General features: G+C 38.2%; 4 protein-coding genes across 8 annotated transcripts in view; 2 read left to right on the forward strand and 2 right to left on the reverse strand.

Annotated features, from left to right (window-relative positions):
* Positions 1-12,161, reverse strand: part of Pkc53e (Protein C kinase 53E) — a 74,862-nt gene extending 62,701 nt beyond the window's left edge. For 3 of the 4 annotated variants that reach the window (XM_076311096.1, XM_076311097.1, XM_076311095.1), the window contains exon 1: positions 11,509-12,161. In XM_076311096.1, coding sequence (XP_076167211.1) covers positions 11,509-11,708 — 200 coding nt within the window. In that variant the 5' untranslated portion in view covers positions 11,709-12,161. The remainder of the gene's footprint in view (positions 1-11,508) is intronic. The other variant, XM_076311099.1, reaches the window with a different exon arrangement.
* Positions 1-19,261, forward strand: part of LOC143146636 (high affinity cationic amino acid transporter 1) — a 66,035-nt gene that overhangs the window by 40,778 nt on the left and 5,996 nt on the right. Inside the window, exons 1-3 of one of the 2 annotated variants that reach the window (XM_076311103.1) lie at positions 16,116-16,249; positions 16,341-16,587; positions 18,837-19,121. In XM_076311103.1, the coding sequence (XP_076167218.1) occupies positions 16,220-16,249; positions 16,341-16,587; positions 18,837-19,121 (562 nt within the window). In that variant the 5' untranslated portion in view covers positions 16,116-16,219. Of the gene's footprint in view, positions 1-16,115; positions 16,250-16,340; positions 16,588-18,836; positions 19,122-19,261 lie in introns of those variants that run through there. The other variant, XM_076311102.1, reaches the window with a different exon arrangement.
* LOC143146647 (uncharacterized) lies at positions 909-5,623 on the reverse strand. The gene has a single exon (XM_076311122.1). It carries the CDS (start codon positions 1,250-1,252, stop codon positions 938-940), a length of 315 nt encoding a protein of 104 aa, XP_076167237.1. The 5' UTR covers positions 1,253-5,623; the 3' UTR covers positions 909-937.
* LOC143146646 (UPAR/Ly6 domain-containing protein cold-like) lies at positions 13,781-14,877 on the forward strand. The gene is made up of 4 exons (XM_076311121.1): positions 13,781-13,937; positions 13,995-14,114; positions 14,256-14,434; positions 14,503-14,877. The coding sequence occupies exons 1-4, from the start codon at positions 13,883-13,885 to the stop codon at positions 14,587-14,589; spliced, it is 441 nt and encodes a 146-aa protein (XP_076167236.1). The 5' UTR covers positions 13,781-13,882; the 3' UTR covers positions 14,590-14,877.

A 19,261-nucleotide genomic window follows, 5' to 3' on the forward strand; every position in this document is an offset into this window, starting at 1 on the left:
GGATTGCTTCTAACGCTCGTTAGCCACGTCGGATCGAATTTCCGAGTCGCGGTATCTACGATGATAATCTTCGTTCGTGAAGTATCGCCGCTTTCCGATTCGAGCCGATCGTGCAAAGAGAGCCGTTGAAGCTTCTGTATCTCCGAATCGAGCTGTTCTCAAAGACTATTTATCGCGATCGTAATGAAATGTTCCGCGGAATTTGAACAATTCGTGGGATTTCACAGCGTGCACGAATACTTACGAGTAAGCGTTAACGTTTCCGGATTATTTATTCGTTTAACCTTTTAGCCGCTATAGTGAATTCCGTCTATGTCATCTTTTTGAACGGTACATCACTACAGTGGCTTCTCACTGGATTTTCTTTTTTTCGCATTGGAAACCGTACACATTATTTAAATACAATGGCAACGTCCTCGTTTGTTTCGATCCGCGTTCATTCGCTCATCGATGCTTAAGCATTACTATTTAACGTTAAAGCTACCGACTGAACGTAATCCTATTTATACCAGACCACATACGTGTATGTATCTTTCAAATTAGAAAGGGCAAATTAATTTATCCTTTTTCGCAGTCAATGTGCTAGACAAAATTGAAAGAAACATTAAATTTTGAAATCCTTTACAAGGATAGTGAAGAAATATCTACTGAAGATTCTCTCTGAATTTTAATTAAATCGATCGACTGGAACTCGAGATATTCTGTCAGTGAGTTTAAAAAATGCGAATTCGAGGAAAATGCGTTTAAAGTTTTTGTTACGCACGCCGTGAATCGTATACTGTTCTCTTTAAACGTTTATAAATTCGTTAATTTTAGACACTCGGAGAAATCCTTTTGTAAGTTATATACTTTGAAAAAATGCAAGTGGTCAATTTGACTTGTTTCAAATTTCTTTTTAATATTACTCAATTATCAACAGTGTCTTTGCCTACAATATTCATGGGCCATTATCAAAATAGACAACCAATGATATTCGTAAATTAATTTGCCCTTTCACCATCGGTAATTCTAGCGTTAAAAGTGGAAATTCACGCAATGCGAGACAATCTTGGCAACGAGTTTTCGTGTTTCCAAATTGTTTTTTCAAATTCGATGCAATCGACGAAACAAGTTCACAAACACGTTCAATGTTCTCATCGGTGTGCGAACTAGAAGGTCGACCCTCGCGAGCATCGTCTTTGGAGTCTTTTCTTTCTTCTTCAAACCTCTTCACCCATTTGTAAATGGTTGCCGGCTTCGTAGCACTCTCCATATGCTTCTTTTAGCATATCAACCACTTCAGTTCCTTTTTCCCCGAGTTTCACGAGAAATTTCGCATTAATGCGTTGTTCTTTGAAAAGATCACCAGACATTCTTCAAGACACGGGACGACCAAACGAAACAAGGACACCAAACAACACATCAAAAACGTTGCCATAAACGGACAGCTTATCTACAGGGTGGTCTATTTTACAGGACAGAACATTTAAATAAGAATATTTATGTATCTCCATTATTTACGGTTCTATGAAAAAATTCTTCGGGACAAAGTTATACCGTTTGAAGGAGCACGTGTAACTGTAGAATTATTATTTTTCAAAAATTATTTTTTTACGAGAATTTAAGGTAAGCGATATTTTTTTAAACGGTACACTATATTTTTGTTTCGACATTCTTTTAAAACGTAAGAAAACAAATTCAACGATTTTAAAAATCATACTGTTTCAAGCGTAATTCGCGAGAAATTTTCATTTTACTGGCTTGATACGCGTTACGTTGAAAACAGTGGTCATTCGCGTTATTGCGATAATTGAGTCTCGTTACAAATGATTTCTGTACATTTTCTAACTGTGACGCAAGCGAAACACGCGCTGCAATAATTCTTGTCCTCTGTCCTCTGGTGTTGTCCATTTGTTAAAACGAATAATATTTTTTAATTTTCCACGTGGACAGAAATCCAGTGGAACAAGATCGAGAGACCGAGTCGATCGTTCCACTGTTCCCCTTTCGATTCAACGTTCATCAAATCGAGTATCAAATTGTGTTCTCGTTATTCTAGTATAATGAATTGGACACCTATCGTGCTGGAACTGTATACTTTGAACGATACTTAACGACACGTCTGTTAAAAGACTCGTTTGAAACGATGATTTCAACGAACGCTTTCAAATAACGTGAATCGTAACGTAAATAAACTTTTCGGTGGGAACAGTAACTCTTTCATAACCTCTCAACGTGTTAATATAAATTTCTCGAGATCGAACTCTCGGAACGATTTATAGTTTACAATGTAATTGGATTTGTTTTTTCTTTTTTTTTTTTTTTTTTTTTTATTATTAAAAAAATATCTCTCGTAAAAAATAAATTCTCGTTAAAAAATAATCTTGGAAAAATAATAATTCTTCGGTTACGCTCCTTCGAACGGTGAAATTTTCTCCCAGAGAATTTCTTTTTTTGTAGAACCATCAATAACGGAAATACGTGTATATAAATGTTCTCGTTTAAGTGGCCTACCCTGTATAAAGAATCGTACATCCCTATCTGGAATCTAATAAAGAACGATACACCGATTGGCTTCGGTTGGCTAACCGAATACGCATCTACACGCTTACCGGCTTCGATGTTTGCCCCGCGAGCGAAATAATGGAATTAGATTGCCTCGGATAGTGTTACGAGGCCTGAAACGGCGACAAACGAACGACGTACTATCGGATAGGGTCGAGCGACGGCCGATTGAATTGCGTTCGACTCGACGAAATTCTCGTCCACGGTATAGGAAGATTTCTAACTGAACGCCTGTGCACACAGTCGCGTCGGATCCGCAGAAAAGGATAGCGTGCGAGAGAGCGAGTCTTTTCGCTCGTAAAGGGCTCGGCTCGGCTCGGCTCGTCACTCTATCGATAAACATCGACCCGTCGATCTATATAGTACACACGATTACTCGGAAGGCTTTGCTTCCGACGCGGCACAGTTTCGTTCGTTCGGCGGACGAAAGTAAAAAATTCCAAACACCGGATCACGAAAATATTGTAAGACATTAATTATTTGCCCATAACTTTTGTCTATAACTATGCTTCAATGAACAAAAGTAAACAATTCCAAGCCTTGGATCGCGAAAGAGCAAAGGAAAGAAAAATCTTGAATATGTACGAAGTTACGTGTATCTCTGAAACCATACTACACGATACAAAATCTTTTCGAGCAAAACTTGGCGAAAATTTGAAAAAATGTTTTTATGCGATAAAGAATAAAGGACACAATTTTTAAATAAAGTTATATATTTTATATGGCAATCCATGCGTGTTTGCATTCTCTTAGAAAAAATATTAGAGGTCTTATGTTGAAAATTAATTAATTTAGAGGTTATGATTTTTGTCCAAAACGCCCATATTTGTTCATTGATACCATTAAAAACAAAAGCAAACGAGTTATGATTTGCGAGTTGTTTGCCACTTGATTCACGACTTTGCAGAAACGCCCAATATTTTTTTTATTCGCGGACGAATTAGCGAGCACGGTTGGTCTATCGTCTTCGTCGACAAAGTATCGGGGGAGGGGGAAACGAGGGAAAAAGTGGGGGTATCTCGTCTCGCGTGCACATACCTATACCGATACGTACATACATATATGCATTCATTCAACAGCTCGCAGTAGAAGCGGACAAAAGGAGTCGGACATTTTCGCCCGACTATCCGTGCGTTTCACCCAGAGATGGGGAAAATTTTATTCGAGTAGTAGATGACGAACAAAAACGCAGTATAGCGATTTATTTGCAACGTTTATTCGATCGAACGTTTACTCGAATATTCTATTATTCGTATCGCGTAAAATATAATGTAACGTCAGATGGTAATTTTTGTTCAACGAATAACCAACCGAAAGTGGTTCGTTCTTTGTTTGTTACTTAAAATTGTTATCTAAATAACAATTTTCCGCATTTGTTGCTTCAACCTGTAAAATAAGGTATAACGTATTATTGTTTAAAGTGCAAAAGTTTTCTTTAACCATGAATTTCGTTCCGAGAATTCCTATTGTACTTTTTTTAACCATTCCTGTATTTCGTATTTTTCTATCTACTTGCTTTGTACTCCGGGGACATTCTGTATTTTTGGCTAAATGCCCTTAGGGGACCTCGTCCTGAAGCATGCAATAAACGAACCTTCTCTTTCTTCTTTTCTGTTCCTTTTTTTTCTCGTTTACTCGTTCTTATTTTCTTCGTTTCTTTTTTTTTTTTTCCTTTTTTTAGTGTTACATTTCCTATTTTTATATATCTTTTCGTCGTATCTTTATTGTACATTTTTGTTATTTTTTTCTGTCTGTTCACTCGTACACTGTGCAATTTTTTTTTGCCTAAATGTTTTCAAGGGACTTCATTTTAAATCGTATAATAAACAAATTCTCTCTCTCTCTCTCGTTGTTCCATAGAATCATTGGTTGCTTCTGATACGATGTAAGTACTTTGCTGTTTTGTTTCAATCCCTTGCCTGCTCCTACTCGCTCGGTCCATGCTATTCTTGTCTTTAATATTACTTGCTGTTTGAAAATAATCGTTCTGCTAGAACGGACGTTCCTCTACAATTGGCAGACACTGTCTGACAACGACGCTTAACAAGTGATGAACAATCCTATTTACGTTCCAATAATTCATTTTGACTGAACTTGTATTATTTTGTCGATTACTTTTGTCGAATACAAAAATTTGTTAATTGCCTTCCAAGAGCAAATCGGACAAATATTTTTAATTATTTACCCGTACATTCTGCCACGCAAATTCAAGGGCTTCTTATTCCAAATATTTAGATATTTTTAACGACGTTCGTGAACCAATGGGAAAAATAATTATAAACGAAGCGAAGAACATCGTCAAATATTAGGTTGTTCGGAAAGTTATTTCGTTTTTTTTGGTGAAAATGAAACACAATTTTTTTAGAGTGTATAAACATTTTATGAAATTACATATTCTCCATTTTGGAAAACGAAATGACTTTCCGAACAACCCAATATAATTTTTGGTAATACAAAATTAGGAAAACGTATTTAAATGGTACAAAAAGCAGAACGAAATTTTTATTTTTTTGAAGAACATCCCTAGTTCAGGTTGGTATTAAAAATACTCGCGACTGTTTCGAAATTAAGCCAAAGAAACGCAACGCATGGTTAGAATTGTGCTGTAGCGTCGGTCGTCATCCTGGCAGATAAAGCGAACTTCGTCGAGCGAAACCGCATAACTCGATAACAACTTATGGTTTTAAATACGTTACGCCAGTCAACCGTGGACACGTGAATCGCGAATAGACGGAAGCCAGTGAAATAAATCTCGTGAGTATGTAGGAACCAATCCTTGGAAACGTGCTTTTCGTTAGATAACAAAATCCATGACTTTGGAAGCAACCAAATTAGCGCGACCGATTCACATCGATTAGCATCCATGAGTAGCGAGTAGTGTTCAAGTAGCTACGGCTACTGATCGTCATTTTTATGCATTCGAATATTCGACGAACGTAATTTGAATGCTATTCGAATATTCAACGAATGATATTCGAATATTCAACGAATACAATTCAAATACAATTCGAATGCTATGCGAACATTCGACGAATACAATTCGAATACATTCGAGTATACAAATATTTTAAACGCTGATGAAACATCCGGATATTATAATAAGTAATAATAATTGCTAATTGTTGAAAAAATTTTAAACTATAAATACATTATACACACCAATGCTCAAATATTTTATGTTTGACAGTATAAAATATTCGAACGTAAAATTATTCGAATAGTCCCAACTCTAGCGGTACGTGTCTTTGCGCGTACAGATTTCGTAACACGAGTCGGTTGAAACATGATTGTACGTTTCCCGCAAATACCGTGAAAATAGCGACAAACCAATGACACACTAGTTAATACGGATACGTATCAATTTCCTAGCACCGCGTTGAGATATCGAACAGATAGTAAAATAAGGCGTCGCTGTAATAAATTTCGAAGAATTTACGTATACAAATTTATGAGCAATTAATCTTGCAACTTAAACGAGAGTATGAAGTCAGCGAGGAAAAATGTCGTGTTTTATTAACAGTAAAGGTCGGCAGAGTATTTGAAGAATTGGTTAGGTTTGTTATGCACGAGCATCGAAACTAATGAAGAGATACAAAAAAAAGTATAATGCTCGGACTTTTAAAATGTCAAGTCGGACGAAACAAAATGGACATTTTTAAATAAAGATTATTTCGTTCAAGTTATACAAATCTAGAAAAAAGGATCTATTAAAGGAAGATGTATTTGTGCCTTTTTTGATCGATTTTTGGAAATTCATTTCTATAATTATTTTTTCACTTTGTGTAAATCTTGTTCAAATACAATACATATATAAAATTATGAATTTATACATATGTATTATTTACTTATAAAATATGCGCAATGCTTCGATTTTATGTATAACATTAAAGAAATGGTTACACTATTAATATCGAACTATACTATTGTAATTACGTAAACGTCTGTCGTATTTATTTTTCCGCGTATAATGGGTTCGAAAAGCTCGTAAATTTGCAAAGTCCACATATTTTACTTTCCTATGTAATTTTATTCGTACAACCATTGTATTATATATTACTGTTTTTGTGCACAGTTCTCTATAACATGGAACCAATTAACCGTCTTATAGGAGGGTTCGAGCTGTGTTCGAACAGGTAACAGTCAAGTATTCGAGTTACGTTCGAACCACGTATATTCGCTGAATATTTCAATCACCGTAGTGCTCGAATATTCGACTACAGAAAAATGACGACGCGCCTTTGTTGGCTCGTCGTCGTTACGTGGAAGAATACGAAGCACCCAACTAAAGCGAGACAGAGATACCCAGTCGCGTTTGTCCGGCTCGAATCGGCTCGAATTGGATAGAATCGGATAGGATCGCGGTTAACCGTATTTGTCATAATTTAACCCAATTATTCGCCGGTCTCGCGAACCGAATAAATCCGGAACGAACCAAACGTAAGGGGTTATCGAAAGAACGTTAATTCGTCCACGAGAATCGAACCCAGAAAGCCGCGTACTTGTCGAGTTTCCAACGATTTTTCCCGAGCGGTAAAGCAACAGCGCATTTATGTACGTACGTCGGACATCGGAAACGTCTGTTGCGTCCGTTCTCGGGCGGTAAAATCGATGTCAGCGAAACAAGTTAGTTTGGTTACTGGGTCGCGGCGCTATTGTGCGTCAACGCCTGCCAGCCTTTACGTTTCAACTATAAATCATCAACTGTTACGCGCTAGCCAGGTTACAGCCGTTAACCTTCCCCACCGAAACACTTTTTTTTTCGAAGAACCGATCGCCGGAGACTGGTCGTAGTTTGCGCTCGAGCGGACCTTTCTCCGAAACGTGTCTCCTTTTTTTTCTAACGGGCTGACGACACTCCCCGGTAGTCGTGATTCTCCGCGCAAAAACGAATCGAACATATCGGGTACAATCTTTTTCATCGATTCCTTCGATTAGCGAGGAAAAACAACTTCAACTGACATCTACGAATACGTAGCGATGCTACGTTTTTTCGGACGAAAAAAGTGCTGTTCAAGAATGCAACAAGTAATATTCTATATCTTTTTTCTTTTGTAAAATTTAATTTTCTTTTAGAAAAATCGTAAAGACTGCAAGAGGTAACCATCGTTATCCGTGGACTTGTTTTTTTTAAAATTGAATGAAATTTTGAGATGTGAATATAAAACTTAAATACGAAGTTTCGTTGACACTCGAACGTTATATATACATGTATGTATATATAATCACGCAACCGAAAAGAATGCCGCTGTATCACCACTGGGGTCCATTAATTCTTTCCGTTTGAGCAAAAGCTTTTCTTACAGTGCAGGCGTCTTAATTGGTGCCGTGGCTAGTGACTTTCTACTGGAACGGAAAGAATGAATGCATTCTTTTCGGGCGTCGACAGTACATATACGCATTGAAAAAAAATTTTTTTCGACAATTTCTTTGAAATTTTTCTCAATTACAATACTTTCTCCTTGTTATATATTGGGTTGTTCGGAAAGTTATTTTGTTTTTTGGTGAAAATGAAACACGATTTTTTTAGAGTGTATAAACATTTTATTAAATTATATATTCTCCATTATGGAAAACGAAATTACTTTCCGAACAATCTAATAGTTCTGTATACAGCAATGTGTCAAAGTTTGGGCAAATTTCTCTCGCGAAATTGATCTTAGAACTAAATAACTGTCTTCCCTAATTTATTTATTCTAATCAAATACAATCTATACTGAAATCTATTATGCCAAGAATGGAAGACGTATTTTATTAGTACATCTTTCAATTTGTTTCGATCGTCTGGAAGTCCTCGATTCGTTAGAACGAAAAATTATTCTAAAGTTTAAAAAAATTTGGTACTCTGAATACAAGGAATGTAAAAATTCGATTAATGTTTACTTAACCACAGAATCCAATAAGAATTGGAATTCCTACTAGAATTGATATTTCTTTCTCAATAGAATGCATTTTGTATACCGAGTTTCAAAAGTTGATTAAAGTTTAACAGAAGAAGAAACTTTATTCCGTGGCAAAATATATTTATGCACATATGAAATTCCATGTACAAGGACATCGGCGAAGGCACAATCGCGCATCTACTGTATCGACTGATACAAGTTTTTATTTTCTTTCTCGACAACAGGTGTTCGTATTGTTTTTTAATTGTCTCGGTAGCCGATTGGTCCTGACAACCACAACCGACAAGAAACTGATCTGCGTTGATAATAGAGGCCTACGTTCAACTCGCAAACCCGTGAACGTAGATAATTATCTCCTTATAGCGATTTTTCTACGCATTCGTCACATTTCGATATATTCATTTTATTCGAATACCCGGTATAAAATTTACGTTTCTCGTTTAAACGTTGCTCTCGTTTTTATCGATTTGTCAATTCGATCGATTTGTTAATATTTTATACTCGGCTTGTCGCTATTCACGCGTTTAATAAACGCTGAAATCAGATTCTAATTTTGTACTTCTTTCCAACGTACACGGGTAGATTGTGAGGTCGCTCGGCTAAAAAAAGTAACTCGCACGTAGAAAAAGGTTGATCAGCGCTGTGTTATATCAATACACTGCAATCAGTCAAGTGCAGCCATAATCGACAGATTTTCAAACGTCGTTTTCTCGATAATGGAAGATCGTACAAAAAAAAAACATTATTTTAAATATATTTACCATTTATTTCGACATTTAGAGTAATTCTCTTCGTAATCATACAACTAATACTGGAACACCCTGTATATCGCGTGGAGAGATACAATCTGAGCGGAGCAGCTTGATGTTTTCAAAAATTTACAACACGGACTTGCAGATTAGTTTGCTTGTATCTGATCCTAGATTATATGTTTATATCTAGATTAGTATATTAATATTTAAATTATATAGGAAGAAAATTTTTTAGAAATAGATTTTTTAGAAACAAAAGGAAAACAAAATCGATTTTTTGTTAAGCTTCTAAATGTGTATGTTCCCCTCAAGTCGAACAAAATTAATGTAGGGAAGTGTCGTTTCCCCAGTTACATCGGTCCGTGGACAAAATTCCCAATATTGTATTCAGGTGGTGTCTTGAAAAGAGAGAGACATTTTTTTTTTGTTAGTATCAGTTCATATTAGAAGCCTAATAGATGGTACCTTGACAATGTATTCTTTCATTCTGGCAATATCACGAGCATTTATGGAATTTTATGGAACCGCAAAGCCTAAATAAACACGAGATGCTGCCAACTTCGATATAACATGTCACGATGTTTTATTTCGGTAAATAAAACTTTTTTTAAATTCCGAATGTACTCTTACTTCTGGCGACGCGATGAACATCTACAGAACTGTACGGAGCCACGAAAATAAACACGAGATACCGCTAATTTTGATATAATACTTTATCCCGATGAATACATTTTTTTTTCAATTTTTTAATTTTTCCAAGAATACATGGCGTCGTATAATACTTGTACTTTTCAATTGGTTTTCGATACGTTTCTTTCGAGATCCTACTGTCCCAATGTATCCTTTTTTTCTTTATTCGAGTAATTAATTCGAAGCAGAACGAGTTAACAAACTAGAACGCGTAACCGGTGGTTCGGGAAACGTTCGAAAACCCCGCGCGCGGCTTGACCTCTCGCTTTCGGTTCGGTCGTTTCTAATTCGGATGAAGCTCGAGTATCCTCAAGGACGGACCGTTTAACCGTTGCCCGAGTCGTTCGACCGACAGCTTTCCGCTGGATTTACGTGTCTCCAGAGGGAGATCGAGCCGAGAGAGAAAACAGGTGCAACCGTGAATTCCACAGACCGCGGGCTTCGACGAACCGTACCGAGATGCACGACACACGAATGAAAAACGGCGATTGTCGCTGGAAATCGGAAGTGTTCGCGGCGACAAACGACCAGTTGGGATCTGGTACGAATTAGGCTCGGTGCTGTACGACGGTCACTGAAACGCGAGTCTTAAGCAACCCGTACACAGCAGAGGTTTATCCGCGGCTTTTAATCGAGCGTATTTCTCGCAAAGAAGACTTGCAAGACACGCTCACTATATTCCCGATTCGTTTTTCTCCTCTTTTTCTTTCTTGTAAATATTAATTACAAAGAAGTCCTGATATCGATCCTCGAAATCTAATTGTAATCTTACTCCCTTATTTATTAGGGAGAATTCATGTAACGTTAATGCGGGAATATAACACAAAGTTACACAATTAACAATGGTTGACTTAGAGCAGTGTTTCTCAAACTGTAGTGTCCATAGACGATTGAAAGTTCATGAACGTATTGGTAAGGACCCGTTTATATTTGTAACGTATTCATCGTTTTTACTAAAACGTAAGCAGTAAGTATTCTTTAATACTATTCGTCGATAAAAAAGATCAATTTATTATTAAATAGTGTTGAATAGATTGGAAGAAGGTTTACATATAAATCTGTTAATTTTGTTTCGTATTTATTTTTCTGACATTTTCTAAAATTTTTAATTTAGAAGTACGAAATCATTTAAATTAAATTAAACGAACATTTTTGAAACACAAATACGTTTGGTTAAGAAACAGTTTTTAGATTCGTTTGAAACATTGATTCAATTGTACTCTAGTGTGCTCGCTAAGAGTTTTCCTTCATCATGGGTATCTGGGGTAAAATTTGAGGAACACTGGTCCGGAGAAGTCCAACATCGGTCCATTAGGCTTTAAAATTAATTGCAATTTCATTACCGTGCTTACTGGAGAGAATATATCGTTTTCTAAACATCTTTAAAACGAAATAACTCACGAGGAAGACAGTCGAACAAACCAGCCCGTAAACCTCTGCGCGTATGGGCCGCTCTAAGCGAGATCGGTTATATTATATTAGCCGACTCGAAACCAGAAGTACAATCGATAGAGGAAAAAAGCGATAGATATGAAAACGAAAAGTGAATCGAGAATGAAGATATCCAGCAAAAATGTAGCGTTCCGTTTCCGCAGTGATTTAAAGGAATCTCTCTCTCTCACCACATGAAGTCCTTGCAGTGACTGCAGAACGTCGGTTGCTTGAAAAATCGTGGCATGAAGCTGTGGTTCTTGACAACGTAGACATTCTTTTTCTTAAGGGCACCTTTCCGTCCCCGGATCTTCTTGGCGAAAGCGGTGTTCGCATCTCCGGGCCCCAGGGAATCCTCGCACGTGTTGTTTGCCTCCTGTTCGTCCGCCATCGTGTGCTCGGCTGCTGAATCCTCCGAACAAACGAAAACGAACCCGAGAACGACAACGAGAACGCTCGACGCGAGAACCTCCGCAGGTCTGTTCGCGGTTCGGACACTTCCGCGCCACTCTTCCCCCGCGGCTTTTCCTCGACTGTCACGTCGCTCGGAAGATGCACGCGCGCACACGGCCGACCCTGGCTAGCTGGAGTCGAACCGGAGAGGAGCGAGCCGACCGAGCGGACCGACAGAGAGAGCCGTAAGCTCGGAGAGAAAGAGGGAAGGAGAGAGGGAAGAGTGAAAGAGACAGAGAGAGAGAAAGAGAAAGAGAGATAGCAAAAGGGGAGAGAATAATTCGTTCGTTTACGCGAACTGCTGTCGAAACGCTCTCGACGTGTCGCGTTCAACGTGAACTCGCGCGATGGGTGGTAGGTAGCGTAAACTCCTCGCGGTAGCCCGTACCTCGCCGACGACCACCGACGACGACTCTCTGGCCTCGGTCACCGCCGCCGCCACCCCCGCCGGCCCCGCCAACACCCACCCTCGCCCCTCCCCAAACACCACTCTTCCCTCCTCTTCTGCTCACCTATGCGCTCGCACCCGCGCAACGGTTTCCACCTCCACCCTCGCCCGCCTTCCCTTTCTCCCACCATCGTCCTTTCTTTTATCTCCTACCCTATACGTCTTCTTCCTCGATTTTCAACTACCCTTTCTTCGCTACCATCCTTCCCTTTCTACTTCGCTTAAGAGATAGGGGACAGACAGAACTAATCGTCGAGTTGCATCTTTCCGTACATTCGTTTCTTTTCTACATACGCGGGAGGTTTCCTTGATTATGTATTCTTTCGTCTATTAGCGCGTCTTCGTTTCTCTCTTTCACTCCCGTGCCCCACCATCGCTTCGTCCATACATCGAGCCTCCTCCCACTCCAAGCGCTCTCAAACTCTCTCTCTCCTTTTGTATATACCTAACCACTTCTCCCTCTCTCGGACCGACCGATAATTTTAGATTCTCGGCGCACTGGCTCGACACTGCCACTGCTCAGCCTGTGCCGCGCACTCGAATATCGACATCCGACGGCCGCGAGAGCCGCCAGCACACGCGACCTCACCGAAACCCCGAGGGAGAGTTCGAATCGTCCGGAGAGGGGAGAACGAACCGTATGCACCAGCTATCTTTCTCGTTGCATCCTTCCATTCTTGCTACTTCCTCCCTCGTCTTGCTCTCGAACCCTTCGAGCTACCTTCGACGCATCCTTCTACTACCTTTCTTTTTTCTCGTGCCCTCATCTTTTCCAAGGTACTTGCGGAAACGAATCGCAGTGCAGCAATCGTCGTTCCGATGTTATGATTTCTTCTCCATCTCGAACAGCATCTCGTTTCTCATCGTCGAGATTTCGAATTGCTGTGCTAAACATTTACGAGGTTATTTCCTTAATACCCCGTTCGTGATTACCGATACCGCGCAGATGCGAGCAAAACTTATCCGTATATTTAGAATATCAAAGAAATTAATACACACGATCGTATGTTTCGATACTCGAATGCAATTGTTGTTGCATGTCTCATAGTTGTACCGATCGCGAATCATCGATTCCCTATGGAATTTGTGAACTGTCTTGTGAACCCGGGCTAATTTAATATCGAGTTTGTTCGTTAATAAATCAGAATGGTTGCGAATCGATTTCGAACCGGTCGACCGGAAACTCCATAATCCAAGTTCTAACGCGCGGGTCAATAATACCTCCGAGCTATTTTTAATAACGAGAACATGCACGAACTTCTCGCATGCCCATGAAACGCTTGTTGAAAACTCGTTTACTTTCGTACGTAGATGGAACGAATGCGATATGTTAAGCGCACGTTCCTCGACTACAAAATGATCCGAGTTCCGATGAAATCGATACCATTATTTTAATTCAAAGCAAAGAGATCGAAATAAGTATGGTAAATAAGTTACTGCCCCACGAATAATTTTTCCGCAGTATATTAATTCGTGCAATTAACCTTTGAGTCGATATCCGTGCGAGAATTTCGTTTGAATCCTGCAGACGACGACACATCGTCAGTCGTGCCAACAATGTAAACGCGATTGCTTCGTATGTTCGATTTAAACGAGTCTGGCGTCGTGTGTTGTTTTTTTGTTTTGTTTCGTTTCGTTTTTTAATCGAATCAAACTTACTCGAGATGGAACTTCGAATATTTGTTTGGATGTGTTTCATCGCATGCTATGTATCCTTTGGTACGTTGAATAAAAATCGTTTTGTCGAGCATATATCTTTATTCATCGTGTTTTTAGGCCACGCCCTGGAGTGCTATGTATGTACCAATCAGGAGGGTAACAGAGAAAAGTGTTTAAAAAGTACAAAAACTTGTGAACAGGGTCAGGATGCCTGTTATACAGAAATTAAGTGGGGAAGTAAGTTTAAAATGCTATTGTCCCTTTTCTCTCGAAAGTCGTGATTGAGGTTATGTTTACATCAACCTACGACTAACCTACCAGTCAAACAGATTTATTTTTTGTCCTTCCAATGTCATCTGTTATTATTATTGTTTGTAGGTACGCCGTACTGGTCACAAGGTGCGAAGAAGCAGTTTTACGTTTCTAAGAGATGTTCGACCAAAAGGGAGTGTGAAAGAATAAAACAGTCTAATATGGATGACTGTACGTATATATGGTATCAAGACTGGAAGTGTTCCGACTGCTGTCAAGGAGATAAATGCAATTACTATGTTATTGTGAGTGAAAGATTTGATTCACGACGTAATTGAACTTAATTATACTACATTCGCTTTGTACTTTTCAGTCTCGTGCCAGAAAATTACATGCCCCTTGGATAACGATCACGATTTCTTCGATATTGTTATACAGCGTATGGAGCAGGATAAAATGACAAATAGTTCCCTACATTAGAGATACTATTGCCAATGCTTTTAACCATTGGAAGAAGAATACTTTTGATTACAAACCGAGTAAATAGTTAAGCAATACGTGTCTGGTTTTGCCAACTGCAACTCCAGTAGGGTATATGCTAAATCATCGAAGATAACGTAATATCCGTCCACAAGTAATATTTAGTTAGGTTTAAGTAACATTTTATATTTGTTATTTCAGCTACATGTAATACGCGCAACTACGTGTAGCGCACTTTTTCATTTTAATAAATTTTTTATTTAACATCGACAAACCGTTATTATTTAATGTGGAAAATATGTGTGCAATTTTTGGCTTTTAAGACGTTCGGCGTTATTAAAGATAACCAAGATACTTACTTTGAAATCTTTCAAAGAAGTAACTAAATACACGAGGGGCCTATCTTTTATGGCAGATTATTTATCATTTTTGTCGCTTAGAGGATAATCGATATCTGTACAGATAAGAAGAATAAAGAGTAGTTATTATTTAGGAAAACGGATCCCAGGGCGTGTTAGTATCGTTCAGTGTGCGTAGGTACATTGCTGGTGCATTTCTGACAGAGAACTGTCGCATAAGTAAGTGTAACATCGATCTCTCTTTTACAACAAACTACTTTAAACATATTTCAGTATTAATTCCAACCACTACGGGTCATGTTCTAATTAATGGGTCGAAAAATAGATATTCTAATTCTCTCTGTTACATTCCATGTACATTTAAAATTCGTTAGGAAATTTTTAGCAAAAATATATAATACAAGCTACCAAAATACAATGTAAAATAAGAAAGTATCTTGTGATGCAAAAATACGAATGGAAATCGCAGAAGCAAAATTGCTATTTCTCGCGTAACAAAGAGAGCTTTCGTTCGAACGCATTGCGCGCTTGGATGTTTGAAAAATATCGTAACTATACTTCTCGCGTCCGTTGCGTGCGCATGCGCATACAATGGATGCGCTTCGGACGGCACGTATGCGAAAGAATACATGTACGCTACGTTTATATATTAAATGTATATACCATCGACTGTATAATTGACAGATTTGTTAGTTGTAAATACAAATTGACGTCATTTTGTCAATTAGGGCGATCTCAATGAAGAAACTTCGTCTTGCACAGAAACAAAGAGTATTTAGCTCGTAATCGATCGTTAGAGTTACATTGCTTGCAACGGAATCGCTCGTTGGGTTATGTTTTCGTCGCTGAACATAATTAAGACGATTTTTTGCGTAACTTTAGGAAAATTCGTTTCACGAACACGCGTTCACGAGGAAATCTGAACAATCGTTCCTGCGGTTCACGATATCTGAGCTTATCGCGAAAATCAACAAAACAAAAGAGCGATCGGATCGCAACGGTTCGAGATCGATGTTATAAGTGTACGACCGATATATAGAGTTTAGATTTAAACGATCCTAATCTACTCGCAAGGCGAGCGAAATGATTCCGACCAATTGAACGATTTCGTTTGCTCGCACTCGATGCACGGATCTTTCAGCTTGATTTAAAGACGTATTAATTAATGTGTCTTCAGTCATGAAACGAATGTTCAGTCCGTGACCGTTCGATCGCTCGTGGTTTTTCTCGTGTCACGGCCACGGATTCGAAATGGATTATTCGTTATCGACACTTTACATGGTGCGTGGATCGGAAAAAATATTGTGCGGTTCATTTCGAGGTACGGTAATTCTCGAAATCTCGAGCGTAATGGAACAACGGTTCTTTACAGCGGTGCAACATGAAGGCTTGGAAACTTCGAAGTCTGCACAAGACTCTCACCAGAAAGAAAGATATGGCAACGAGCGAAGACACGAAACTCACGAGGTGTCTATCCACGTTGGATCTCACGGCCCTGGGGGTCGGTTCCACACTCGGTGTGGGTGTTTACGTTCTCGCTGGATCTGTTTCGAGAAACAGCGCGGGACCTGCTGTGGTGATATCGTTCGCCATCGCTGCGATCGCGTCTATGTTCGCAGGTACGAGACTGAATTTTCGTTCACGATCGAAATAAATTTTTTTTTTATTTATTCACGGGACGAACCCTTTGGTATCACAAGATAGAGGTATATAAACAAAGTAATTTAAAATTAAATGGTTTCTTTCCACGTCCTGCTAACTTAACCAAATTTTTTTTTTAAACAAGATTATTTGATTTAAATAATAATAATAATAACGAGGAATAAAAATTTTAATTGAATAAAATTATTTTAGTTCAATTTAGGAATAAAAATATTAGAACGTCACCTCACTGAGACACCATTTAATGTAACATTAATGTTCTATTGGTTTATGGTAAATTTAATAGTCTTAAATAGGTATGTATCAATGTCGATAAACTTTTTAGATTTTTACATTTTTTCGTGTCTCCCATTTCTTTTAGAAACAATTTACGCGACTGTTAGATTCCTAGAATGATTCTGTATAATTGTTCTTTATTTTTGTTTACCAACGGATTTCACCTGTAAATAAATAAAAATTTTATATGAAACTACAGAAAGTAAAAAAAGATCAATTTCCAAATCGAAATAGTCGATGTTCGTACCAGAGATTAAAGATCGATCGAATAGATCAATTTTCAGATGGAAATAATCGACATTCGTATTCATTCGATCAATACAATTCAAATATACGTAGGATGTACAATATTGGCATAAAATAACTACCATGTTCGGCATTAATTTCTCAATCCTGTTGATATATTTTTAATTAATGTATCTTTCGTTTTTTCTTATTCATAATTAATAGAATTGTTTACGAAAGGAACAACCTTACCGATTTCAATAGTTTTTTGCATATGTCGAAGGAGGTAAATTTACGAGTGTTCTGGTACAAAAAAATAATCGTCCGTCGCGCTAAGTTTCGAAAATACAATTGTTAGAAACATCGAATTATAGTGCGCTTGGTCTAGCACGAGATTGTAACTCGCGTGGGTAGCGGTTTGCCTATTGCTAGGGGCACTTCACTTAAGCAAAACGCGAAGATGAACACAGTAGACGATTATAATTTATTTTGAACTTGGAATTGTTATCGTCTTATAGACCACATTGAATCACTCGTTGTTATTGTCTTATAGACTAATCTGGATCGTTACATTTCATTTTACGACCAGCTATTGTCTTGAAAATAGAATCGGATTAATTTAGATATATATACAAGCTGAAAAGTAACGATTCAGGTTAGTCTGTTTCTGCTTACGAGACATCAACGTTCGTCGTTGAATGAACGGTTCCAAATTCAAAATAAATTTGAATTATACATTATACTTGTATTTCTCTCTTTACGTTTCGCTTCTAATCGATGCGACCCTAGCAGTAGGCAATCCGATGCACTCACGAGTTGCAACTTTACGACAATAGAGGCGCAAGGATAGCGTTGCGACTCGTGGTTTATTCTCATACGGTAAAATTCGCTTATTGGGAACACTCCGAGACTCGCAATTATTTGTAAGAATAACCGACTGATAATATCGCACGGAGGATAATAAATTTTCATTATCAAATTCAAGTTTGTTACGAACAATTACATCCGTACACAGAGGATAAAATGTTGTTGTCGAATTCAATTTATTACAAATAATACATCATACGTACAGATTAATACACTGCCGCTTTTTTACTATGTATATATATACAACGTAATATATGTATATATTTTGGTTAAAATAAGTTTCGAAGAAAAGGTCCACTTAGTACGAATTCTCAAAGAATAATTGTCACAATGGATACCAATAAAGTCGATTATTTTTAACTAATTTTATATAGAATATTTGGAAATCGATCGATTACGATAACAATAGTCAAATCTATGACGTTACACATTGTACGAATTGTTGATTGTAGTAACCACATTCCACTGTAACTACATCACGAAAAGCAACAATTATTTTTTTCTATCGGAACACTCGGAAGCATTCTCGTACATTTAAAAATCGTCAAACTCGTTCTCCCCCTTTTGTAAACCTCGTTCATTCGCCGTTGAAACATCGATAACTCTCGAACCAGTTGTTAGTTCGCTGTGAATTTTTCAAACTCGATGGTTGAAGCACAAGACTGTCGAAAAAAAAAAAAAAATGTTCAATAGATATCGCTTATCGTGTCGAAAAAAAAAAAAATTCACTCCGTTTATTTATCAGACGTGGCGTGTACATTTGCGAGAAACAATAACGTTTAATCCTTAACTTCGATATTAATTTCAAGGCGATAAAAAATACTGATTTCGTATCTAGGTCTCTGTTACGCGGAATTCGGCGCTAGAGTCCCACGTGCTGGATCGGCCTATGTTTACAGCTACGTCACCATGGGGGAGTTCACGGCCTTTCTGATTGGTTGGACACTAATTCTGGAGTACGTTCTTGGTTCAGCGAGCGTGGTGCGCGGTTTGAGCACTTACGTGGATCCCCTGTTCAACTACAGTATGAGAAACGCGTTTGAGTCGGTCGCTCATATCGACAACGCTCATATCTCTTCTTATCCAGACTTCTTTGCCTTCGGGGTAACGTTAATCTTCTCCGGTAAGGAACGATAATTCGGGTATACTCGAGTATGGGCGTGTTTGGTATCATTTTCATCGGAAGAATCTCGCCGATCGTTTCATAATACTCTCGCGAAGATGTAAGGAGAATTTAAAACGACAAAAGATGTAACGCCATCT

Source organism: Ptiloglossa arizonensis, chromosome 5 (assembly GCF_051014685.1).
Source record: "Ptiloglossa arizonensis isolate GNS036 chromosome 5, iyPtiAriz1_principal, whole genome shotgun sequence".
Lineage (NCBI taxonomy): Eukaryota > Metazoa > Arthropoda > Insecta > Hymenoptera > Colletidae > Ptiloglossa > Ptiloglossa arizonensis.